This window comes from Schistocerca nitens, chromosome 7 (assembly GCF_023898315.1).
Source record: "Schistocerca nitens isolate TAMUIC-IGC-003100 chromosome 7, iqSchNite1.1, whole genome shotgun sequence".
Lineage (NCBI taxonomy): Eukaryota > Metazoa > Arthropoda > Insecta > Orthoptera > Acrididae > Schistocerca > Schistocerca nitens.
The window spans coordinates 154322496-154349978 of NC_064620.1; the positions used below are offsets into that span (position 1 = coordinate 154322496).

The 27483-nt window shown below is 40.5% G+C and overlaps 1 protein-coding gene across 1 annotated transcript in view; it reads left to right on the top strand.

The window, feature by feature from the left end:
- The window catches only part of LOC126194951 (structure-specific endonuclease subunit slx1), a 33994-nt gene extending 20560 nt beyond the window's left edge, over positions 1-13434 (top strand). Inside the window, exon 4 of the mRNA XM_049933337.1 lies at positions 12942-13434. Within this exon, the coding sequence (XP_049789294.1) occupies positions 12942-13295 (354 nt within the window). The 3' untranslated portion in view covers positions 13296-13434. The remainder of the gene's footprint in view (positions 1-12941) is intronic.
- The last annotated feature ends 14049 nt before the right edge of the window (positions 13435-27483 follow it).

Here is a 27483-nt window from a genome sequence, read left to right on the forward strand (position 1 = left end):
TATGGGGCGATATTTAGCTGGGTTTGCTGTGTCTGCTTGATCTTTAGGTTTCAGATAGGTTACTCCATGTGTAAGTGTATCAGGGAATTTGTATGGGTCTGCAATGTAACTGTTAAATAATTTAGTTAGATGTGAATGTGTTGAGGTGAACTTCTTTAGCCAGAAATTTGCTATTTTATCATTTCCAGGGGCTTTCCAATTGTGCGTAGAATTAATTGCTCGGGTGACTTCATGTTGTAAAATTATCACTTCAGGCATTTGTGGTATCATCTTGTATGAGTCTGTTTCTGCTTGTATCCACCGTGCATGCCTGTTATGTTGTACCGGGTTTGACCATATGTTGCTCCAGAAGTGTTCCATGTCTGTTATGTTTGGTGGATTGTCTATTTTAATGTGTGTGTTATCTATTGTCTGGTAAAATTTCTTTTGGTTTGTGTTGAATGTTTGGTTTTGTTTCCTTCTATTTTCACTTTTTTTTGTATCTTCTAAGTCGTTTGGCCAATGCTTGTAATTTCTGCTTCTTTTCATCTAATTGCTCTATTGCTTCTTGTTGTGAGATTTTACCTAACCTTTTTCGTTTTTTGTCTGATATTTCATTTCTTATAAATTGTGTTAGCTGTCCGATGTCTTTTCTCAGTTTTTCTATTCTGATCTGTAGCCTGTGTTGCCATGCTGGTTTTGTGGGTTTCTTCTGTGTGTTGGTTGGTTCTGATCTCTGCCTAGTGTGTATATTTAGTGTAGTGAGTGCTCCTACATAAACCAGTAGTTGTAACTCTTCCCTAGTTGTGTATTCATTTATTTTGTTGTGTATGATTGTGTTGATAGTTTTTATTGTTGTTTCGACTTGTGGGTTATTTGGTGGTGTATGCAAGAATGGTCTAATGTCTGTATCTGTGTCTTTGTATTCTATATATGTCAGCTGAAATTTCTCTTCTATATCTAACATGTGTGTCACTTCGTGTTCTATTTGTGCTTGTTCTGGTGGCTGTCTTAAGATGTCGTTTTCCTCTGATTGTTTAATTGATGTGTGTTGTTCTTTGTTTGTTTGCTCTGGGATGTTTGAGTCCATTACTGTATTTTCTTCTTCTTCTTCTTCTGATTGCACATTATTTTGTTCTAGTATTTGTTGTACTTGTTGTTTGATGTTTTCTAATTCTGACTGGGGTATCCTGTTATTTTTTATTATTACATGGATCTGATCAGCTAGTCGTTGTTCTGTTAAAAATTTTAATTCTGGGTATCTGGTAATAAATGTTGTGTATACTTGTGATCTGTATCCAGTTGTGTTGGTTCCTAGGTTTGTTGCTTGGTAATAACAGAACATGAGGTGTCGATTAACTTCATCTGACCATCTCATCCTCTGTCTTTGTTTTCCTTCTTGGGTGGTTGCAGGAAGCATATCCTGCAAAACACCTCTATTTGGATTTAAATCATTATCCAGTTGGCTAGCAGTGTCGTTACCATTGTGGGCGGGCATAGGGTTCAAGCGTCGTCCCCGACCATGACGGCGCTTGTCCGAGGCTTCTTTAGTTCTGTCCTGAACCAAGTAATCACACTAAAAGGGGGGTTAGCCCTATTAGTGGTTTGTTCTTTTCGTCGCCTTTTACGACTGGCAGAACATACCGGAGGCCTATTCTTTTCCCGGGCCTCCACGGGGTTTATTATTATACTATTATTATTATTATTATTATTATTATTTTACCTGTCTGCAGGTAAATGGTTGCAGTTCTGATACACATTGGAATTCCCGTGCCACACTATCGTAGCACGTTTCTAGGAGAGCCACTTTTAAAATGTATGCCCCATTGCTTCACTCAGCTTCCACTCATTATTCCTTTTCCGTACACATCACAAAGATCGCAATAAATTTCAACCGGTTAGCAGTTTTTTTCCCAACAAAAACCTAATCACAGAATGTACTTCACAGGTGACAGGATTGTTTTTTTTTTTTTTTTTTTTTTGCAGTGCACATTTTAACACATCACAGGAGGCAAAGTAGGAGAGAGACAGACCTCACACTACTGCTGCTGGATCTGTACTGAGTGTAGGAATGCTATGGCACCAAGAGGGTGGCTGTAGCCCATCCCACTGTCGCAATAGACCAAACGCCTGTTACTTTCTGGACAGTCCTTGTAATGTATTGTTTGTTTGCAGATATACATCTTCAGTTCTGTCATACACTGAAATTTTGATGAAAGAATACCACAACACATCACCAGAGGGACAAGAAAAACGATGCTGTCCTCTGATAAAGTGGAGATGGGCTGAGATTTTTGTCTTGGCTCTCCTAGAAACGTGCTACGATAGACTAGGCAAAGTAGTGGTATCATATCTCAAAGAGGAAATTGAAACTGTTAGCTCAGGTCATGAGCACGTAGAAGAACTGTGGATCAAGTTTAAAAGAATAGTTGACAATGCAGTGGACAGATATGTACCCAGCAGAGCAGTTCATGGTGGGAGAGATCCTGCATGGTGTACAGATTACTGCGTAATAAGTATAGAGGGCTATAGATAGAGAGATGCTGAATGAAATGCATTTGGCAGTTGAGAGCAATGTGTGAAGCCTTCAGTGACTAATGTCACAGAATATTGTCAAAATGTCTTTCTCAAAACCCAAAGAAATACTGATTGTCTGTACAGATGGTAAGTGGCACCAAAGTTAGTGTCCAGTCACTCATGGACAAGGCAGACAGAAATTAAGAGTAGCAAAGCAAAAGCAGAAATGCTTAACTCAGTGTTCAAATCTTGCTTTACAAAGGAATACTCAGGAGTATGGCCCCAATTTAATCCTCATACCACTGAAAAGATGAGTGAAATAGATGTTAGTGTCAGTACCATTGAGAAACAAGTCAAACCATTAAAATTGAATGAAGCCCTGGTGCTCTGTGTAATGCCCATCAGCTGCTGTACCCAATTTGTGGCTGAGCTAGCCCTCCAGTTAATGGTAATATATTTTAAATAGCTCAAACAAAAATCTGTGCCCATTAGCTGGAAGAAATAATGGATCACACTTGTCTGAAAGAAGGGTAGCAGTAGTAGTCTGCAAAACTGCTGCCCAATGTCCTTGACCTTCGTTTGCTGTAGGATCTCAGAAAATATACTGAGCTCAAACATGAGGTATCACAGACAGAACAACCTCCTCCGTGCCAACCTGCATGGGTTTCCAGACCAAATAAAACCCAATTCACAGTTTTCTCACATGACATCCTGAAAGCCATGGATCAAGGCAGTCATGCGAGTGCAGTATTTCTCAATTTCTGAAAAACATATGACTTAGTACCACATCTATGCTTATTTTCAAAAGTACAATCACATGGGGTATCGGATGAAATATGTGACTGGATTGAGGATTTCTTGGTAGGTTCAAAACATTTATCTTAGATGAAGAATCGACGACAGATGTAGAAGTAACTTTGGGTGTATGTCAGGGAAGTATGTTTGGTCCCTTACTGTTCATGTTGTATGTTAATGACCTTGTGGACAATATTAATAGTAACCCCATTCTTTTTGCTGATGATGCAGTTATCTACAGTTCAGCAAAGTCTGGATGAAGCTGCTCAAGTGTTCAGTCATACCTAGACAAGATTTCAAAGTGGTGCAAAGATTGGCAACTTGCTTTAAATGTTCAGAAATGTAAAATTGTGCTGTTTGCAACACGAAAACCACATAGTATTTTATGAATATAAAATCAGTGAGCCACTATCAGAATCAGTAAAATGCAATCAGTCTACAAGGGAAATTGCTTACAAATCACCCGTGTGACACGTCTAGAATATAGCTCAAGTATGTTGGACCCATGCCAAATAGGACTAATGGTTGATGTTGCGCACACACACAGAGAAGGGCGGCACAAATGTTCACAGTTTTGTTTGACCCAAGGAAGAGTGTCACAGAGATGTAGAAGAAACTTAACTGTCAGCCCCTTGAAGGCAGACAGAAACTGCCCTGAGGAAGTCTTCTAATGAAGTTTGAAGAACCAGCTTTATATGACGACTCAAGGAATATACTAAGCTGCCCTACATCTCTCTTTCACAAGGGTCATGAGGACAAGTTTAAAATAATTACAGCACCCCCATAGGCATTTAAACTATCGTTCTTCCTGCACTCCATACCGTATTTACTCGAATCTAAGCCGCACTGGAATCTAAGCCGCACTTGAAAAATGAGACTCGAAATAAAGGAAAAAAAAATTTCCCGAATCTAAGCCGCACCTGAAATTTGAGACTCGAAATTCAAGGGGAGAGAAAAGTTTTAGGCCGCACCTCCAAATCGAAACAAAGTTGGTCCATTGTAATATGAGACACAATTTAGGTCGAATGAAAGACGATACAGCCACAGTAGTTTGGTTCAAGTCGTAAGCTTAGCAGTTAAGCTTTACCAGGTAGCCATTGCTATGCGTCAGGCGCTCCGTCCGTATTTATACGGGTCCCCTTCCTTTTTCACGTGCTTCGTCTGGTTTGAATCGATTGCTTATTTTGCTTTGATCTGATAAGTGCCGTTTTCTTTGTTATAGGTGTTTGTCACTCTAAGCTGAAAATGCATTACTGTACTATGTCATGCATTGTTTGTCGCATTTTGATAGTGCGTGTTTACGGCCTGTCGCCGCTCGCGGCATGACTTGCTTTTGTGCGCGCTACCGCCGCTTAAAAAAAAGAGGAATCGTCTCATTAGCGAAATAATGGCAAGAGACTGCTATTTGTTGTTACTTACACTGCTGCTTTCTTTGATAATGATCAACAAGAACCAAATAATAGACTGCGTATGATAGAACATGTTCTGAACGAGAGTTTAGCGAAAATTTTTCTCCGTTTGAAAATCTTTGCGGCCGCTTCTTTAGTACATCAAATTCTGCACAGAAATTAGTCATCTTACATTTAACATCTAGTCAGTTGCCGTGCTTCATTTCTGACTGTATCACTATTAGGCATAAGAATAATACGAATATAAACATGACACGATACGTATATTCTTCCGCGTTTGCTGTTGTCTCACTCTAGTTTCGTAGTTTATTAGGCAGACAGGATTTAAATGAGATAGCAGCAAACACGAAAGAATACATGGCAAAATGTTTATATTCGTATTTTTCTTATGGTGAAGAGAATAGTGCATGTGATTCACATTTCATCAGGTTCATATTAGCAACCATCTCTTCTCACAGGTAGGAAAAAACTCGGAACGTAGAGTTGGCCATATTGACAAACATCCCTAACAGTCTTGCCAGTCGGATTTTCATAGTACATTGAAATTCTGCTACATTCGAAGATGAACAATACGGAATTTGTATTTACTTCGTTGGATAATGTATGAAAATGCAGTGGTCGAAACTCGGGGCGGAGAAAAAAAAGCTCGTCTTCTACCTTTTTTTTTTAATTTATTTACTGATGCAGAGGTTTTGGCGCCAGTATTTATCTTTGTGCCCACAAAGCATGCTTGTGTAGCGCTACATATATTCGACGGCAGAAGTTAGTTGTTGCGGCACCTACCAACATTTTTCAGAACTTCCGCTTGCTTTGCACTCGATTCTAAGCCGCAGGCGGTTTTTTGGATTACAAAAACTGGAAAAAAAGTGCGGCTTAGATTCGAGTAAATACGGTATGTTGCGGAAGAGGAAAAAGCCCTAATAACTGGTACAGTGGGACATACCCTGTGCCATGCACTTCACAGTAGTTCACAAGAATATAGATGTAGAAGTAGAAGAGCTACAACACTATCATATTCTTCCTTAGGATTCCACTACTTTGCTGCTGGATACTGTGCTCCAGTGTGGCTTAATAATTCTCGTGTGAGAAAAATCCATGTTCAGCTAGAAGCAACAATGAGGACAACAACAGATTACAGCAGATCTTCTACTCTTCATTAGTTACCACATCAAAGCTACATTATACCACCAGATCTTCGAAGACAGGATGCCCTTCTCAAGGAATATGAAAAATTAATTAAAATTCCCAAACTCCCAATCCACTCTGATGTGCCTGCACTTATAAGAACCGATTAAAATGCAGGAAATCACCTCACATATTGACGGAATCACTGCGAGTAGTGGATTTCAACATAAGCAGGCAGTGGTCAGAAATGTGGAACAACATTGCCCATGGGGAATATCAGACCACTGTAAACCTGACATGAGACCAAATGACATGGCCCCCCAAGGGGTCCACAACTCTTTTGTGGATACGTGTGTGGCAAGTACGGGGCCCCGAGCTAGTGCAGTTCTCCTTCCTTTCCGGACTGCCCCACCCCCCTTCCCCATCCCTCCTCGTCCCCAATCCTTCCCCCCCCCTTACCTCCCCTACCTCCCCTTCACACTCCCTCTTCTTGGGAGTAATGCATCGGGCCTTCGTCCGGAGATGGACGTTTGAAAACTCCAAGATCCTGTTTCCTTTGTTTTTCTCCATCCTCATGCTTTCTTTCTCTATTGTTCTTTCCCTACGTTCACTCTTCTCCTTGCTTTCATGCCCTTACTTCTATCTCTGCCTCATTCTCCTTGCCCTATTCTCCTTGTCTTCTTTTCCGTGTCTTATTCTCTGCTTCGGTGTTAGAGATTCTTTCTTCTATCCCTCTCTCTCTGTCCTCTCCTTTTCCTCCCTGTGCGTATCTGAAGGCCAACCCACGCACTCACACGTGTAGCCTGTGACGGGGTAACGCGTATTTCCCCGCTCTGGGTAGACAAGTAAGGCACACACGTACCCCCTGGTAAAGGCCAGGCCCAGGGAGGCGTGATTGCCTGAGCCGTTACCTTCCGAACGTGCCGATTGGTCCCTCCGTCGTTTCTCGGGAGGTGTGACCTGAGGTGTGAACAGTCACATAAGGCGGGAGTGCCCTCTGAGAGGCCCCCCCACAAGGAAGGAGCGCACCATCGGAGACACTGGCGAACATGGGGGATTCATCCACAATGGATTTCTCTTTTTCTTCTTCCCTGTCTTCTGCCCAAAAAAGAAAGCTAGATGAAACTCCTGTTCCGAAAATTCTACCACAAGCACCGAAGTTTCTTGTTGTCACAAGATCTGACGGTCACGATTTCTGAACAGTCAACCCTTTCGTCATTCACAAGGGTGTAGATGCGATTGCAGGACCAGTGAAATCTTGTACTCGGTTGTGCAACGTTACCTTGCTGTTGGAGACAGAGAGCGCCTTCCAGGCCCAAAAATTACTTCGAGCCACTCTCTTACACACATTTTGTGTACGGGTGGAGGCCCATCGCACTTTGAATTCGTCGCGTGGCGTGGTGTATACCAGGTCACTCGATGGACTAACTGATGAGGAGATTCTGTCTTTCCTCTCCAATCAGGGAGTGACGGCCCTCTATCTGCTCATGAAAAGGGTCGACAAGGACCTCATACCAACCCAAACCATATTCCTGACATTCGACAATGTGCAATTGCCTTCACGAATTAAAGCAGGTTATGAGATCATTTCTGTTTGGCCGTATGTACCCAGCCCTACAAGGTGTTACCGATGTCAGTGGTTTAACCGTACATGGTAGTCTTGTTCAAGTGCGGCTTAATGCATTACCTGTGGCAGGGACGCCCGTGAGGGTGACTGTCCACCTCCGTCCCCTCATTGCATCAACTGTATGGGCGACCATGCTGCCTCCTCTCACGACTGCCCCATCTACAAAGATGAGAAAAGTATACAGGAAATTCGAGTGAAAGAGAAGGTGTCAGCCTCGGCTGCTTGCCAGTTATTCAATAGCAGGAAGTCCACTGTGCTTCCGGCAGGTAAATACAGTACTGTTCTCGCCTCTCCTCGGCCTACCAGGGAGATGGCTACACAGACATGCGATCTAACATTTAGCGATTCAGTCGTCAGATCGGCCAGTGCTAAGATCGCCCGATCAACGTCTCCTCTTCCTCCCACCAACCCTAAGGCTCAAACATCATCATCTGCTACTGCTAAGACAAGGACCTCTACATCAGATGCTCGGACCTTCAAAAAAGAACCGACACGTGAAGATTTCTTGCATGCACAAACTTCACAGCCATCAACTGTTCTTTTGACAAAACGTACTTCTTCAAAGAAGGCTCATAGAAAAAAAGAGTTCTCCATCTCCGCCGAGGCGCGTTTCTTCTCCTGTGCCACCCAGCGGTTGCCGTCCCCGGCCATCTTCAGTTTCGCCAGGCCGCACCATTGGTTGCCGATCATCTGGCCTTTCATTGGCGGAGGAAGCTGCCCCTCCTGACCAGCTCAGGAAGGTGGCAGACACAACTGTTGAGTTGATGGACCGTGACTCACCACCTATCGATTGCAGCAGCAGTGCTCCCTCAAAGCCAGGCCCTCAGCGGCCATCGAGGTGACCCTTTCTTGTTTCTCCTTTTTCTTTTCGTTTTCATAATGACACTTCTTCAATGGAATATTTGCGGCATTCGGTCCAACCGAGAGGAACTAAAATTGCTCCTTCGAATGCACTGCCCGCTTGTTGTAGGTCTCCAAGAAACGAAGTTCCGCCCATGCGATCATATTGACCTGGCACACTATACCTCGTTTTGATCTACCCCCAGTGGCAGGTATTCTGGCCCATGGAGGGGTCATGTTGCTGGTTCGGGATGATGTCTACTACGATCCAGTCACATTGCACACAGATCTGCTGGCAATTGCCATCCGAATTACTCTCCCCACTTTCATATTTTCCATTTGTACTGTTTACACTCCATCATCGTCTGGCTTTACTAGGGCAGACATGATACAACTGATTGCCCAGCTTCCTACACCATTTTTGTTGATTGGAGACTTTAATGCCCACCATCCCCTGTGGGGCTCTCCAGCATCCTGCCCAAGAGGATCCCTCTTGGCAGACCTTTTCAACCACCTCAATCTAGTCTGCTTGAATACAGGTGCACCTACCTTCCTTTCGGACACAATGCATACCTATTCCCACTTGGACCTCTCAATATCCACTATCCACCTTGCACATCAGTTCGAGTGGTATGCTCTGTCTGACACATACTCGAGTGACCATTTCCCCTACGTAATCCATCTCCTGCATCACGCCCCTTCTCCGCGTTCCACTAGCTCGAACATCTCCAAAGCCGAAGGGGCTTTTCACCTCCCTGGCGACCTTCCCTGGTCTCTTATAGTTACTTTTGCAGTTTCTTTATCTTTTTGCAGTCTAATCTTCAGCATTCTTGTGTAGCACCACATTTCGAAAGCTTCTATTCTCTTCTTGTCCAAACTATTTATCGTCTATGTTTCACTTCCATACATGCCTACACTCCATACAAATACTTTCAGAAACGACTTCCTGACATTTAAATCTATACTCGATGTTAACAAATTTCTCTTCTTCAGAAACGCTTTCCTTCCCATTGCCAGTCTACATTTTATATCCTCTCTACTTCGACCATCATCAGTTATTTTGCTCCCCAAATAGCAAAACTCCTTTACTACTTTAAATGTCTCATTTCCAATCCTGTTCAATACTTCCTCATTAGTTATGTGATCTACCCATCTAATCTTCAGTCGCTAGCTGATACCGACGCCCGTGTCCTTTTTTTTTTTTTTTTTTTTGTGGATTCCTGGCCACGTTGGTGTGCCTGGGAACGAAGCTGCTGATGCAGCAGCCAAGGCTGCTGTCCTCCTGCCTCGGACGGCTTCCTTTTGTGTGCCATCAACTTATGTTAGTGGGGTTCTTTGACGGCGTGTTTCATCATTGTGGCTTGAGGCTTGGTCCTCTCTCCATGAAAATAAGCTTAGGGCCATCAAACCGATCCCGACGGCTTGGACGACCTCCTCACGCCCTTCCCGGCGAGAGGTGGTCATTGTGGCCAGGTTTCAGATTGGGCATTGCCGATTTAGCCACCGCTACCTGTTGTCCGGTGACCCTGCCCCGCAGTGCCCCTGTGGTCATACACTGAGGGTGCACTATGTTTTATTGTCCTGTCCCCGTTTTATTCACTCTCGTGTTGTTCTGTTTCTGCCGTCTACCTTACAGGAATTTTTTACTGATGACGCTCGAGCAGCTGTTCGTGTCCTTAGTTTTATTACATTGATGGACTTGTCCAAAGACATCTAATTCTTTTATTTTGTTTATCTGCATCTTTGTAAGTACTTTCTGGTGTTGCCCCCTTGCATTTTTCTACGCTATTAGTGCTCTAATGTTTGTGACTGGGCGCTAATGGCCTTAGTAGTTGAGTGCCCCCACAAAAAAAGGGGGGGGGGACATGGAATTAATGTCATTTGCTTGGAAAACAGTAGGATTCATATAGGCCATGGCATCTTTATAGAAACTCTCCATTGGTCGGGAAAGACTTCGTCATCTCATTGTGACTGTGGCAGCAAACATCAGATCAACAAACACATTGTGACAAGCTGCAGCAAATGAGCTACCCTGTAAATCTATATTATTTCTTTGAAGTGACAGAGAAAGCCTTTGAATGGATTAAAAACTTAGATATTAATTTGTAGATATATTTTTTTTAAAATTTCACTATTCCTGTACGTTAGTTGCACTTCAGTTTATATTGTCATGCACTGAAAAATAACAAAATTTCTTGGCGTGATAATACTTTGAATACTCCTCATATGCAGTGGGGTTGGGTTAACTGAAGCGTTAGATACCCCTTTGCAACTGATTAGACTATGTATCTTATAGCATATCAGTTAGAAGCCTAATTTTGCCATGCATGTCTGTGACGTACATCAGAATATGTGTTGAATGTTTCTCATTGATTCTTGTGTTATTGCATAAGAAGGAAATTTCCTTGAAGGTTCTAAGTGGCCTCCCCAATCCCTTGCCTGCACTTGAATAGTATCCTTTTTTTCTGAAGAAGGAAACTTGGTCTCTTATAGTTACTTTTGCAGTTTCTTTATCTTTTTGCATGTCTGTTGCAGATACTGAGATTTGTACTTCCTGGAGGTAAGTACTGGCCATCCCAAATGATTCTTTGTGAACTTGTTAGACATTTCACATATTAGTTTATTCCTCCCATTTCCAGAAATTTTGTGTTAAAGGAAACAATTAACATGCAGATGTTTGACTAGAGTGTAAAAGTACCATTTTTTTTACTTGCTGATAGAGCAGTGTAAACATTTAAGAACAACAAATGGTTCATTTAGCACACACTTCTCTTGTGGTTCAAGTTGTACTTTTTCTACCCGTGTCTTACATTTCGGAAGCAACATTCTGCTGAAGTTATCATCAGTTGCACACTCTGCATGTATTTAGTGAAATCAGAGAGAAAGTGTAGAAGAATTGTAAACATAAATAATCCAACTGTAGCCTACATATTCCAGTTTTGCAGAGACTGCTTTCACTTAGTGAACCAAGAACAATTTTAGGAATACAGTTACTATTATTCAGCAAAATTGGTATCTGATTTCATTGTTGTTTTTGTGGTCTTCAGTCCTGAGACTGGTTTGATGCAGCTCTCCATGCTACTCTATCCTGTGCAAGCTGCTTCATCTCCCAGTAACTACTGCAACCTAAATCCTTCTGAATCTGCTTAGTGTATTCATCTCTTGGTCTCCCTCTACAATTTTTACCCTCCATGCTGCCCTCCAATACTAAATTGGTGATCCCTTGATGCCTCAGAACATGCCCTACCAACCGATCCCTTCTTCTCGTCAAGTTGTGCCACAAACTTCACTTCTCCCCAATCCTGTTCAATACTTCCTCATTAGTTATGTGATCTACCCATCTAATCTTCAGCATTCTTGTGTAGCACCACATTTCGAAAGCTTCTATTCTCTTCTTGTCCAAACTATTTATCGTCTATGTTTCACTTCCATACATGCCTACACTCCATACAAATACTTTCAGAAACGACTTCCTGACATTTAAATCTATACTCGATGTTAACAAATTTCTCTTCTTCAGAAACGCTTTCCTTCCCATTGCCAGTCTACATTTTATATCCTCTCTACTTCGACCATCATCAGTTATTTTGCTCCCCAAATAGCAAAACTCCTTTACTACTTTAAATGTCTCATTTCCTAATCTAATTCCCTCAGCATCACCCAACTTAATTCGACTACATTCCATTATCCTCGTTTTGCTTTTGTTGATGTTCATCTTATATCCTCCTTTCAAGACACTATCCATTCCGTTCAACTGCTCTTCCAAGTCCTTTGCTGTCTCTGACAGAATTACAATGTCATCAGCAAACCTCAAAGTTTTTATTTCTTCTCCATGGATTTTAATACCTACTCCAAATTTTTCTTTTGTTTCCTTCACTGCTTGCTCAATATACAGATTGAATAACAATGGGGAGAGGCTACAACCCTGTCTCACTCCCTTCCCAATCACTGCTTCCCTTTCATGTCCCTCGACTCTTATAACTGCCATCTGGTTTCTGTACAAGTTGTAAATAGCCTTTCGCTCCCTGTATTTTACCCCTGCCACCTTCAGAATTTGAAAGAGAGTATTCCAGTCAACATTGTCAAAAGCTTTCTCTAAGTCTACAAATGCTAGAAACGTAGGTTTGCCTTTCCTTAATCTAGCTTCTAAGATAAGTCGTAGGGTCAGTATTGCCTCACGTGTTCCAGTATTTCTACGGAATCCAAACTGATCTTCTCCGAGGTCGGCTTCTACTACTTTTTCCATTCGTCTGTAAAGAATTCGTGTTAGTATTTTGCAGCCGTGACTTATTAAATGATAATTCGGTAATTTTCACATCTGTCAACACCTGCTTTCTTTGGGATTGGAATTATTATATTCTTCTTCGCTTACTTTTCCTCTGTAGACCAATGAAAATGGTATTAGACGTGCCTACATGTAGTTCGAAGCCAAATGACTTGTAAATAAAAATTGTATAAAGCTTTCATAATACAAGTATGGAATGTAAAGTTTTAAGATAAGCACGAGATAACTTGTAGAAAAATGTGAATTAAAAAGTGGAGACTTTTGGAGGTGTGAAAGGGAATCTAAATATAGGTGACAGAACAAATGTTATAACATCTTTATTATATTTTGGTTAATTGTTTCCTATTTTTTTTCTTTTTTATAGGCTGTTCCACCTCTGCACATGCCAATGTCATATGGACCAGTTGTGAGTGCCAAAGTAGTGAGTGCTGACAAGGCGTCAGATCCAGAGAGCACACTGCCGCTGTGTTTATTCTGTCATGATGCTGTCTCTGATGCCAGCAGCCTTTCTTGTGTTACTCCAGGATGCCCCCTGATTGCACATATTATTTGCCTTGCTCAGCACTTCTCACAGCCTGGCCAATTATTGCCTGTGGAAGGCAATTGCCCATCCTGTAAGAGCAGCATGTTGTGGGGGGATCTAGTACGTAAGAAGAAGGGATGCTATAGTAACCTAAGAGCTGCTCCTGACCCTATTTCGATCATTGATTCTCCATAAAGCTAAAATCAGTTGTGTGGAAAATATGAGAGAATTCATAATATCTTTCTTTCTGACAAGTGATTTTCGTATGAGTGCATAAACTTCTGCTTCTCTGTTGAAATGCTCAGAAATAAAATAAAGATGAGTGTTTAGTGAATCAATGTTTGAAAAGATATTTTAACTTGCTGAGAGTTGTGCGATGTGTTCATCTTGGATTAAAATCAAAGACAAATGCTTAAGTCTGTGTAAAACTTCTGTAAATGCTGGTCATGGAAGACTACATTAGAGTTAATATACTTCTTGTAGTTTCAAACATCTTTCCTTCATGTCAAATGCGTATCATCCTGAATCCATCATTTTCTTTCATTTGTACAAATGGAAACATAAAATTACTATTACTGGCTGTTCCAGCTTTGGCTGTAGTTATGTGATTGATGAATTATCTTAGTACCGTGAAGATGAGACACTGCCTAAACATGCAATAAAATTTAAGTAATATCACAATAAAAGAATCATTTTGTGTCGTCTGTCAGTTAGAATTAGAAAATAAGTTGAAACTGCCTGCTATGAATTATTACTTTATGGAAATGAAACTGTAAATAAATTAGAAGTAAAACATCTTAGAGAATTCTAGCAGAAGTAAAACACTTCTAAGAAGGTTTCTTATGATACTCTTGTCATATGTATAGACAGTTGCTGCTGTAAAGTTGTAACTCTTTGACGAAAAAAATAGTTACACCATGAAGTAATTGTTTAATTACATGGTTTCCAGACTGCACAAGAAAGATCTAAAAGGACCATGATACACTACATGTAGACAACGTGAGGATAATTGAACTGACTCTCAATGGTGAAGGTTTATTTTATTGTTATTGTTTGTTCCATATGCACACACCACATGCCTGTACCATCGCAGACAGCTTTCTCGCATTTTCTTCTGGATTGGTGCAATCCTAAAATGTTTCCTGATAATATCATTTGAAACGTGGTCCAATCGAATGATGCCACCTGTCCATCTAAGCAACCTTATATCCATGCCCCTCGTTTGTCAGTCCAACTCTTTTGTAGCTGGCCAATGCTCAGTGCCATGGAAAGCAGTGGGATGGATGACAGACGATCCTTTGTCTGACGATCGTAGGTGACTCCTGCTGTTATCCACCACTTCATCCAGGCTGTCTGGATTCTTGTTGACATCTTCTGCAAGCTGGCCATCAGTAGAGATTGCTGATTCGAGATACTTAAATTTTATTATTCATGGTAGATCTTCTCTGTCAGTGTTGATGGTCCCAGCTTCCTGTGGATCTGACGTTATGTACTCAGTTTTCTTTTGTTTAGCCATAGGCCGTATCGCACAAGTCAGTCATTCTCCTCTTGTGTTAGGTGCTAAAGATCAAGCTTGTTCTCCGCAGCCAACATGACATCATCAGTGTGGAGAGGTGCCATATTCGTGTCGTTCAGGTCTGATGTGGCAGTGTCCATCACAAGAATGAACAGCAATGGTGATAAGGCTGACCCTTGGTGTTCTCCTTCTGTGATGCAGAAGTAATTAGACGCTCATGTAGCCACTTGGACATGGCTACTTGGTTCAACAGAAAGAAGCTGTAGTCAGTTAACAAAGTACTCGGCAATCCAAAGTTTCGAAGCGCTGGCCAGTTAAGATCATGCAGTACACAATCAAAAGCCTTTTTGAGTTCTGTAAAAGCGAGGTGCAGTTATTTGGATTGCATCAGTTTTGCCACAATTTTTCACAAGTCTGTCTTGGTTTCTAGTGATTTGGGCTAGCTAGTTAATCCTTTTGTTGAGGTTCAAAGATCTTAATCACTTGGCTTAGTAGTCTGACCAGGTGGTAATTAGAACACTCAATGGGGTTGCCCCTTTAAAAAAAAAATAAATAAATAAATAAAAAAAGATTGGAACAGTCATTCTTTGCTACCTGTCTTCAGCTATTCGAACTTGTCTGATCTGGTTGAAAAGATATATCAGCCAACCAACCAAACATTATTCAGAGCACCATAAATCTGCTGGAAAATCATCAGCACTAGTGGCTTTCCCTCTCTCCTTCAGAGTAATCTTGACTTTGGTAGCATTAACTTCCTTGACTGGTCCTTCAACAGCTGACATGATGGGTATTGGTAGATGGGGAAATTGCTTGGGCGAAACTGTCTAAAAGTAGCTCCACCAGCATTCCCTTGCTTTTTCCAGTTGATCAGTAGCTCACCCATTTTGTTGTGACAAAAATGTTGGACCAATTGCACGGATCTCCATCGCATCTCTTTGAGCTTGTTTGTAAGCATTGCAATAGTGTTTTGTCTGCAAGAAACTCACGGTACGATTGTTTCTTCTTGCATACAGCATCCTAAGATAAGATAAGATATTTAATTGTCACCTAACATGTTTTTATACAATCATTCGATTGAGAACATTGGTGACTCGTCAGTCTTGAACTTAAGTTGTTACAGTATTTTATATACTACAGGCAATACGTAATACATACATTGCTTATAATAAAAATACAACATTATATTTTAAATCTTTTCGTAACTCATCGAATCATTATCATAGCCTTCACACACCTATATGAAGTATGGATGTACTCAGAAGGAGAGACAGTATTGGTCGTATTTTTTTGTTTTATTAACCGCAAAATCGATTTTCGGTCACTTAGTGACCATCCTCAGTGCTGTAATATATAATTTAAATTGGTAGGCACTGGTGTCAATAAGTATGGATGTACTGAACGGGATACAAACCGCCATTCAAACTATTATTCTATATATAAACATGAATATACAGTGAACGTGTATACTTTGTATATATATGGCTTCGAAAGTATACCATTTGTACTTGTATCTTTACTCCCTATTCCTATTTACAAATTCTTCTAAGCTATAACATTGCTTTTTATTCATTTAGAAATTCTTCTAGGCTATAATAACATTTGCTTTTTAGGTATGTGCCAATGGCCTCCAATGTGGATTCCCCAAATATTGACCTTACCTTATTTCTGATCTTCAGAGCCATGTAATATGGAGTATTTTCATATACTGTGAGTCGGTGACAAGGTAGCATGTATTTCAATTTATGTCTAGTTTCATAGGCATGTGTGAATGTATTTCCTTCAAACAGATGCAAGTTTTTCTGTTCAAAGAGAAGTATTTCATATATGAAGATGGAAGGGAGTGTCATGAAGTCCAGGCTTTCAAATAGTGGTTTGCATGAATATCTACTATTGGTTCCTGTCATTGCTCTGATTATTTTTTTATTTTTATTTTTTATTTATTTTTTTTAGTTTGAAGACTCAAAGGAGGTTGGTCTTTTCAGCATCCCAAAATATTATTCCATATCTTATAAGTGTTATGAAATGCGCGTGGTATACAGTTTTCTTTACCGTTAAATCCGTTACTTTGTTTAGTACCCTCATTGCATAAACTAAACTATTTAATCTCTTCAGTAAACTGTCCACATGTTCGGTCCATTGCAAGTTTTTATTTAAAGTTATCCCAAGAAATTTTACAGAATCAACTGTGGTCAGTTCTTTACCTGAATATTCTATTTGTGATATACATTCAGTAGTTTGTTTGGTCCTGAAGTGTGTGATTTGGGTTTTTTCAAGATTTAATTTCATAGCATTATGTTTTATCCATTGTTCAAGTTCTTGTTGAGTTTGTTTCGTGGTCCTTACTAATTCATCAGTGTTTTTGCAGCAGACTACAGCAGTTGAGTCATCTACGTAACATATTGTATCTGTATTTACGTTGCTAGGCATGTCATTTATGTAATATAAGAACAGAAGTGGTCCTAATATCGAGCCCTGGGGCACACCTGCTTGAATTTCTTTCCAGCTAGAGCAAGTTTTCTCTCCCTTTTGATGTATCACCACCCTTTGGTATCTGTTTTTGAGATAAGATGAAAACCATCTTATAGATTTTCCATGGAAGCCATAGGTACCCAATTTTTGGAGCAGCAGCTTATGGTTTACTGTGCCAAACGCCTTTGAGAGGTCACAAAAAATACCAGATACACTTTGTTTGTTGTCAAGGCATTTACTTACTTTAGAGATTAGTTCATTTACAGCTTGTAAAGTGTTTCGTCCCATCCTAAACCCATATTGGTTATTGAGAATAATATTACCTTCCTTATTGTACTTTTCTAATTGATTACATACTATTCGTTCAACTATTTTAGAGAAAACTGGGAGTATAGACACTGGGCGGAAATTTACTAAATCGTCTTGTTTTCCCTTTTTGTAGATTCAGCATATTTCAGTCTGTCTGGAAAGCAGCCCTCATGAAATGATTGGTTTATTATTTTACAGAGTTGAGGGGCAATGCTGTCACTTCCTGCCTTTATGATATTTGTTGGAATTTCATCCCAGCCCCTGTGGGCTTTAGGGATTGTATGACATTAGCTACTTCATGACATGATACTGCAGTAAATTTAAACTCTCTTGATTCCTGCAGTACTGCATCAAGTCTTATTTGTGTAAGTAAGAAGTTATGAATTTTGTTTGTGGTTATGAAGTACTTATTAAATTCTTCACAGATGTGCCGAGTGTTAGTAATAATATTCCCACCAATTTCTAGTTTGTAATTAAAATGTTTTGTTTCTTCGGTACCTGTTTCTTTCTTGACAACCTGCCATACTGCTTTTGATTTATTTGAGGCATTAACTGTATATTTACTTGGTTGGTTGGTTTTGGGGAAGGAGACCAGACAGCGTGGTCATCGGTCTCATCGGAGTAGGGAAGGATGGGGAAGGAAGTCGGCCGTGCCCTTTCAGAGGAACCATCCCGGCATTTGCCTGGAGTGATTTAGGGAAATCACGGAAAACCTAAATCAGGATGGCCGGACGCGGGATTGAACCGTCGTCCTCCCGAATGCGAGTCCAGTGTCTTACCACTGCGCCACCTCGCTCGGTATATATATTTACTGTTTGCCAATTGTTTTGCTTTTTTACCAGTAACCACCCGATCAAATATATATATATATATATATATATATATATATATATATATATATATATATTTTTTTTTTTTTTTTTTTGTATTTGATTTTGTACCTAATAAATTCAGCATCATGGTTGGTTTTTGCTTCCTTATGCATTTCCCTCTTTCTAATACTAGAGATCCTGATACCTTCCGTAATCCATGTCTTACTTTTATTCTATTTATCACGTGTTGATATGAGGAGAAAGCATTCATTGAAAATGTTCTTGAATGTTGTAATTATTGTTTACTGAACACTGGTTGCTAAAGGTCAAGTGGGTTTCCTTTAATTTCAAGATAAATGTGTTTGTATTTGGCTGGCTGAAATTTCTGACCAATTTCACTGTGGGCCTATATGTTTTGTCTATGTATGGCAATGACATAAAAAGTGCTGAGTGATCAGATATTCCTAAGTCTAATACTTGTTTTTCTGTATTCCCATAATTTTTGCTGCTCACTATATTATCAATGCTTGTGGCAGAAGTGGTTGTTACCCTGGTGTACTGACTATCCTTCCTGTGTACTCATCTCAAATGCGCTCTCTCTCTCTCTCTCTCTCTCTCTCTCTCTCTCTCTTTTATGCTCTCTGTTAGAGCATTTAGACCACTGAACACACAACAGTGCATACGCACTGAAGATTCGGAAAGTCAAAGATACTCTCTGAACTCTTCAACTAGCTACAGAGTCTTTACGAAACCACACAAAAACATAGTATAGTACTATTCATACTGGGACAGCCATTTGTAATGTTTCAATATGATTACTGGTATTTGAGCTGACCCATCCTCACATTGCGTAAGCAGAGTTGCTGTATCTGTGAAAAAAATCAGGGAAAATGTGCTTGACTATTCATAGGAGAGTGATCTGGTAGGGGGTGATAGCAAGTCTAGTGCACCTAGATCACTTTTTTGTAATCTGTTATAATAACAAATGCATGACATTTGTAGATTTAATGAATATCACTGTAGGTACTACTTAATGGAGATAGTACTGTATTAACTTCCAAGCTTCTTGCACTTGTAAAAAGTTTTCTGTAGCTTTGCAAATAGCCAATGTTCAAGGTGGCACTGTACCTAGGTCCATCACATTTGTTTCTAGAGAAGGAGCCTTACTTCTAGAGTCGCTATACAGTTTTTACTTCAAAACATCATCATGTAAAGGATAGTTGCTACTCACAATATAGCGGAGATGCTGAGTCACAGAAAGGCACAGTAACAATACTGTATTTAATATTGTTACATTCCATCCTGGATTTTCTATTGTTCAGTTTTTACTTTAATGTTATATACTTCTGCACAGGTATTCTATAAACACCAACAAAGTTACTTTCCAAACACACTTTATTTCTGGAAAAAAGGTAGAATGAAAACACTTTACTGCAGTTTTTGGAAGTTTCCTTGCATTTGTTGTAATACACCATTCTGTCTCTTGCTATTTTAAGGCAAAATTATTTATTAAACTTACATAAGTATAATGCAACATGAGACAAAAGTAAGTTCTTAATAAAATAACAATAAAATTGGCCTATAAAATAAAATAATTACCCTAAGCCCCAAGAACATTATGTTTGCACTAATAATTCATTATGCATGCAGATTAAACTGACTAAAGGGAAGCTGCCGAATAGTAACACACATGTGGCAATATTGATAGATGGTTGAGAAAACTTATGCAATAGTTTATTCACTTGGCTGAATAAACATACCAGCCCATAGGTGCCAAAATGTGACTTCATTCAAGTAATCTGGTACACAGGCATAGTCAACCTGCCCAATGGCAAGAGCACTCCAGTTTGTTATCCAACAGAGTCCGTAAATATAACTTCATCATCTAGGGAAGCATTGGTTAAGATAGGAACACAGTGTCGGCTGACTCGCAATGAATGAGAGCAAGCTCATGGTTACTCAAGCTTAAATTTGCTGGCTAGCTGGTCACACGTGATTGACTGGCTGGAGATAATTTGAGAAACGTACAACAAACATTAAAGCCTAAAATCAGGCCAGTAACCCTCAGTTGTAGCTTTCAGACTACACCACCTCCTGATAGTTCATACACATCCTCTTTACCATACAGGAATTTATTTGCTGAGGTAGGAACTATATTCACTGAAAATATGTCCCTATCAATACTAGTTATATCAACCATTCTTTACACCTACTATTGTGTAGCACATGTTCCCAATTGTTATTGCTTCATCTTATTCTCCTGGTTGTTTTGGTGGTAAAAACAGATCCCAGACATCTACAGAGTCAGAATCAATCTCTGAGCTGTCTTCAACAAAAGCTGAAGAACCAGACACAGATTTCAACTTTTTCTTTGCAGAACTTGGCTTGAGTTAATTCCTTTCAGTCCAATGTGGAGCATAGGGCACATATTAGAGCTCACCATCTGACCCTCTTCGTTTTCATATGATTTTAACTGTGGTTAGGTAACATGTAGCTCGTTCTATATCTAGTATCATATTGATGCAAGAAACAGTTGCCCATAAGTAGTATTGGGTTTCTTTTCATGAAAGTGAGAGTTTCATAGATGTATATGCTTGGAATGCTCATTAGATCTAGTTTTACAAATAAAGGCTTACAATGTTGCTTTCGTTTTGCTCCCACCATTGCTCGGATGATTCTTTTTTGTCGTCTAAAAGCTCTAAGTAAATTTGTTTTTTCAGACCCAAGAAAATTATACTATACCTAATGACTGAAATGAAATATGCATTATATACAGTTTTTCTTACAGCTAAATCAGTAATACTATACTAGATATTCATAATATATACAAGGCTATTCAGTCGACCCAGAATGTTGTCCACATGGTGACTCCATAATAGGTTTTTATTGACTAATACGGCAAGGAATTTGACACAGTCTGCAGTCTCTAATTTTTTGTCCGTATACCTTATTTCACTTACAGACTGTGCAGATTGTTTTGTCATGAAATGAACAATTTCTGTTTTTTGTAAAATTTAATGTCAAGTTATTGTTTTTGAACCATGCCTCCACTTCCCCAAGTGTTTGTTCAATATGACGAATTAGGTCTACCTCATTTTTACAACAGACTACAGCTGTTGAGTCATCTGCATAGAGAATAGTATCAGATTGGACCTGGCGTGGCATATCATTAATATAATACAGAAAAAAGTAGTGGCCCTAATATTGAGTCTTGTGGAATACCTAATTGAGTGTGTTTCCAGCCAGAGAGAAATTTCTTGCCATTGATGTTAATAAGTACTCTTTGTTTTCTGTTTGCCAAGTATGATGACATCCAGCTAAGAGATTTGCCGTGAAAACCATAGCGTGCCAATTTTTGGAGAAGCGGGTAGTGATTTACTGTGTCGAAGGCTTTGGACAGGTCACAAAAGATGCGTGACACACACATTCTATCATCAAGACATCTGCTGACTTTTGTGACTAATTCATTTATTGCATGGATTGTGCTGCGGCCTTTTCTGAAACCATATTGACTGCATAAGATAATGCTGTTAGATGAATTGCGATCTTTGATCTGATCACATGCAGCTCTTTCAAATATTCTTGAGAAAATTGGTAACAGTGTGATTGGCCTATAGTTGCCCAATTCATCTTATTTGCCTTTTTTTGTACTGGCCAAACTTCTGCATATTTTAATCAATCTGGGAAACATCCATCAAAAGATTGGTTGATTATGAAAGAGAGTGGATATGCAATACTGTGACAGACTATTTTTATTATTTCAGTGAGGACCTCATCCCACCCCACAGATTTTGAATTTTTTAGGGACATTATGATTTTGATGACAATCTGAGATGGAAACTTGAGATAAATTAAAAATATGGGCAATTACTGTCTGTCATATTGGGCTTTGTTTTTGGTGGCGAACAGTCACCAAATTTGTTACAATTTATGAAAAAGTCATTGAATGATTCACAAATGGCACTGGGTTCTGCTGTAACAGCTCTACCATTTATCACTATTTTAGAAGGGCATTTTCTCTCTGCCTCACTGCCAACTTCGCTTCTTATAAGTGTGTTGATGTGGTGTAATGATGTTGATGACAAGAAAACACACAGTCCCTGGACAAATAAAATCTCTAGTCTGTCTGGGAGTCAAACTTTGTTAAAAAAAATCCTAAAATTTTCTTTCAGTTTTCCTTTTAAAATTTCTCTCTTATTGCATTTACATTGAATTTCTTTTTCATGGTAGCAGTTTGTTTAGTTTTTGTTCATAGGATATTTACCCTTGCATTTGACGATCATCGGCAGGTTAATAATTTTGTCACTAGCTTACGTAAGTTTCTACAACACAGTAATTTGAGAATACGTTGACACTTCACTGCTGCTAGTTTGCTAGTGGAATCTTTATTATATTTCAGTTTTTTGGGGCTACATTTAATATTTCAGGGGGCTATATTTCATGTGGAATATGTGACACAGACAGTTCTCATAGGGGCAATGCATACAAAAACACTTCATGGTTATAATATAATTATCGTTTTAGCAATATTAAGCATTTGAAACAGGTACTATGATACATAATCTGAAATAAACAAGGGGAAACCCACATTGTGTGCTTTTATAAGCAGTAGATGGCTTCTCATTGGCTGTTTGGCGTCACGGTGGAAATGGCGCGTGCGGAGGTGGTGGCCTCTATGTCCATAGTTTTTGTTTGCATGCTTTATCCAGTGTTGCTTGCAGCGCCATCCATTGCAACAGGCGGAGAACTGCGAGGAATGTAAGAAGTCTCCCTCTGCGCTCTTTCTTTATCAACTGCGTGCTTCCGTGCTTTGGTGAGTGCATATCCGGAGTCTCTATTGAAATTATTTTCACATAGTCTAATTTCAGTTGCTTCGCTGATGACAGAGTCCCAATAGTTTGAAGCATGAGCAAGTATTCCTGTTTCATCGAATAGAATATTATGTTTATTTAACAAACTGTGCTCAGCCACTGCTGATTTTTCTAGATATACCTGTATTTCAGGTGACACTGATGTTCGACACAGCGATCGGCAACAGTTCTTATAGACCGGCCCACATAATTTTTGCCACACTCGCAAGGAATGCTGTAAATTCCCGGTACTCTCAGGCCGAGATTATCTTTCACGAGTCACAACATTTCCTTAATCTTCCTGGGTGGCTGGAACACTAATTTGATTCCCTGCCGGCTCAGGACTGTACCGATCTTGCTGGTTGTTGGACCACAGAATTGTAGGCGCGCTATGTGTTGGTCCTCTTGATCTGTTCGAACAGCATCCTTCCTAGGTTTCTTCGCCAGAGTAGATCTGATATCATGATCAGAATATCCATTTTTTCTGAATACCATCATCAGATCGTTAATCTCAGAGCCGAGGTGATTCTTGTCCGAAATAGTCCTTGCTCTATGTACCAAGGTATTCAGCATAGCTCTCTTCTGGACTGCGTGGTGATAACTACGTGCATTTAGATATAAATCTGTACGTCAGTTTTCTGTACACAGAATGTCCAAGACGACCATCTGATTTTCGCTCCACCAGCACATCTAAGAAGGGTAACTTTCCATCCTTCTCCACCTCCACTGTAAATCTTACGTGCTTGTGTATTCCATTCAAATGATCAACAAACTGCTGCAGTGCCTCATTGCCATGTGGCCAGATTAAAAATGTATCGTCAACATACCTGAAGGAGCAGGATGGACGTAAGGGAGCACTGTTAAACGCTCGTTCCTCGAAATCCTCCATGAAAAATTTAGCTATAGCTGGTGACAGTGGCGAACCCATGGCTGTTCCATCAGTCATTTCATAATATTTTCCACCATACAAAAAATAGGTGGTCATCAAAGTGTGTCGAAATAACTTCAGTATTTCAGAAGAGAAATGAGCAGCCAACAGTTTTAACGTATCTTCCACTGGTACCTTTGTAAACAAAGAGACCACATCTAGGCTTATCATGATGTCATTCGGACCTATCCTCATCTGCTCTATGATGTCAACAAACATTTTTGAGTTATTAATATGATGGCTGCAGTGGCTGACTATAGGTGCTAATAATTTGGTTAAGTATTTTGTCAGCCGATATGTAGGAGACCCAATAGCACTAACAATAGGTGTCAATAGGACCGTATCCTTATGGACCTTGGGTAGACTGTATAACCTGGGTGGCCTTGCTGCTCTTCGTTGTAGATTATTGACTAGTTCTTCTGGGAGGCCAGAGTTCTTCAGTAGCTCCCCTGTCTTCCTGCTAAGTGTTGCTGTGGGATTCCGTTTAAGAATCTGGTATGTGGTATCTTCCAATAATAGGGCCACGTTCTTATGATAATTGGTAGCATTGAGGATAACTGTGGCACTCCTTTTGTTGGCTGTTAGCACAACTAACTCTTCATCCTTCCTCAACGATTTCAATGTCAGTTTCTCCATTCTGCTTATATTGGACTTAGGAGGTTTGGTTGTTGCTAAAATCTGACTAGTGGCAAGCCTTACCTCATCTGCTGCCATTTCAGGAAAGTGCCGAACCACTTGTTCTGCTCCACTGATAATCTCGGCCGCTGGTAGCTTTTGTGGAGCTGGAGAAAAGTTCAGTCCCTTACTGAGAACCGAGATGGTGACATCATCAATTTCCTTGTTGGAGAAGTTGATAACAGTGTGATGTGCGTCGCTGGACCCAGAAATTCCTTTTCCACGGTTAAGGCGCACAAATTTATCAGCCTGTTTTGCTGTAGTCTTGCTTAAATTAGCTCGCTGATGTGCTGCCAAGGTCAAGTCTACACATTCCCACTCCCAAGGTGACAAAACTGCAGACAAAAACACATGGCAACTATATAAGGAGCGAGCGTTGGCATCCAGTTCATACCTCGTATGATGTATCCTCTTCCTGACGATCGCATGACTTGTCTTCCGCAAAATTCTATTCACCACAGCAGTTTGTATGTGATGTTTGACAACTGTGAAATTTGGTACAACCTCCTTGTCACAACAACGTTGTAGAAAAACCAGCTTACTCAGCAGCTGTGACTGTTTCAAGCACAGCTTCTCCAGTCGACTACCACTGCGCGCTACATCCTCCCCGTAGAGGAAACTAATATGACTATGAAGTCTTTCGTGACAGAGTCCCTGCATAAAAAGTTCTTGCTTTACTTGCTGCATCAAATTTGGATAAAATCCCAAGCTTTCGATGACTACCTCCGTCATCTTCATCAGGGGTAAAACTGACTGTCGTGGACCGGTGAGGCTTCCGCTTTTATAAGCAGTGGATGGCTTCTCATTGGCTGCATGGCGTCACGGTGAAAACGACATGTACAGAGGTGGTGCCCTGTATATCCATAGATTTTGTTTGCGTGCTTTATCCAGCATTGCTTGCAGCGCCATCCATCGCAGTTATCACCTGCACGCTTCCATGCATTGCTGAATGCATATTCTGAGTCTCTGTTGAAATTATTTTCAGATAGTCTAATTTCAACTGCTTCTCTGATGACAAAGTCCCAATAGTTCGAAGCTTGAGCAAGTATTCTTGTTTCATCAAATAGAATCTATGTTTATTTAACAAACTGTTCTCAGCCACCGCTGATTTTTTCTAGGTACTTGTATTTCAGGTGACGTTGATGTTCCACACAGCGATCGGCAACAGTTCTTATAGACCGGCCCACATAATTTTTGCCACACTCGCAAGGAATGCTATAAATTCCCGGTACTCTCAGGCCAAGATTATCTTTCATGGGCCACAACATTTCCTTAATCTTCCTGGGTGGCCGGAAGACTGATCTGATTCCCTGCCGGCTCAGGACTCGACCGATCTTGCTGGTTGTAGCACTGCAGAATGGTAGCTGTGCGATGTGTTGGTCCTCTTGATCTGTTCGAACAGCGTTGTTCCTAGGTTTCTTCACCAGAGAAGATCTTATATCACGATCAGAATATCCATATTTTCTGAGTACCATTGTCAGATGGTTAATCTCGGAGCTGAGATGATCCTTGTCTGAAATAGTCCTTGCTCTGTGTACCAAAGTATTCGGCATAGCTCTCTTCTGAGCTTGTTAGAATTTTTTCCTTTATACAGCATGAATCACGTAAAACTTGCACCACAGTGCGGAAATGGAAAGTGCTATTGATGTGCAGTTTTCACAGAATGGCTTGGTAGTCAGAGGCTCATATTGTTAGCCAATTGACAGATTGTGCAAATGTAAACTCTTTAAGTGGGACAATGCATATTGACATTAACAGACTAAAAGTAGAGTAAATTAGAATGTCAGTGGTGTTTGTTGCAGGATTCTAGTGTGAGTCATTTATGAGATATCGAATTTTGAAACCTTCCCACACCAACGCCTCTACAATACCTGTGCCTCTCATTGCACACAGACCCAGTCTCTCCCATCTACTCAATCTCCCACTTCCAGCTCCACTCCCCCTAAAATCTCAAAATTCTAATCAACACAATCTGGAACCACAACACCCCAATTCAGTAGTTAACCTTTCCTCCAAACCTCTCTCCCAATCCGAAACCTCTGTCCTATCCAAAGGCCTCACCTTCAGCCCTACTCCCAGATTCAACCAAACAGCCCTCATCAAAGATTTACTGTCCTACACTCGTACTCTCGGCTGGAAATATCACTTTGCCACGAAGAAAAATAATCCTGATCCTACTCCTAATGATCCAACTCCCCAAGACACTATCCAAATTGAACCCTGCCTGGAACAGTTCCGTCCTCCGTCACAGCGGGAGCCACCTCCTCTTCCTCAAAATCACCCTCTCCAAACCTTCCAGGAATTTCTCGCTTCCAGCCTTGCCTCTTAATACTTCTTGAAAAACCTTAATCCTACTCCCAACATCACCACAGCTGAAGCCCAGGCTATCCGTGATCTGAAGGCTGACCGATCCATCGTCATTCTTCCGGCGGACAAGGATTCCACGACCGTGGTACTTGATCTTCGGGAGTATGTGGCTGAGGGACTGTGTCAGCTTTCAGACAACATTACATACAAAGTTTTCCAAGGTAATTCCATTCCTGATGTCCAGGCGGAGCTTCAAGGAATCCTCAGAATCTTAGGCCCCTTACAAAACCTTTCACCTGACTCCATCAAACTCCTGACCCCACCGACACCCCACACCCCTACCTTCTACCTAATTCCTAAAATTCACAAACCCAATCATCCTGGCCACCCCATTGTAGCTGGTTAACAAGCCCCCACAGAACGTATCTCTGCGTATGTAGATAAACACCTTCAACCCATTACATGCAGTCTCCCATTCTTCATGAAAGACACCAACCACTTTCTCGAACGCCTGGAA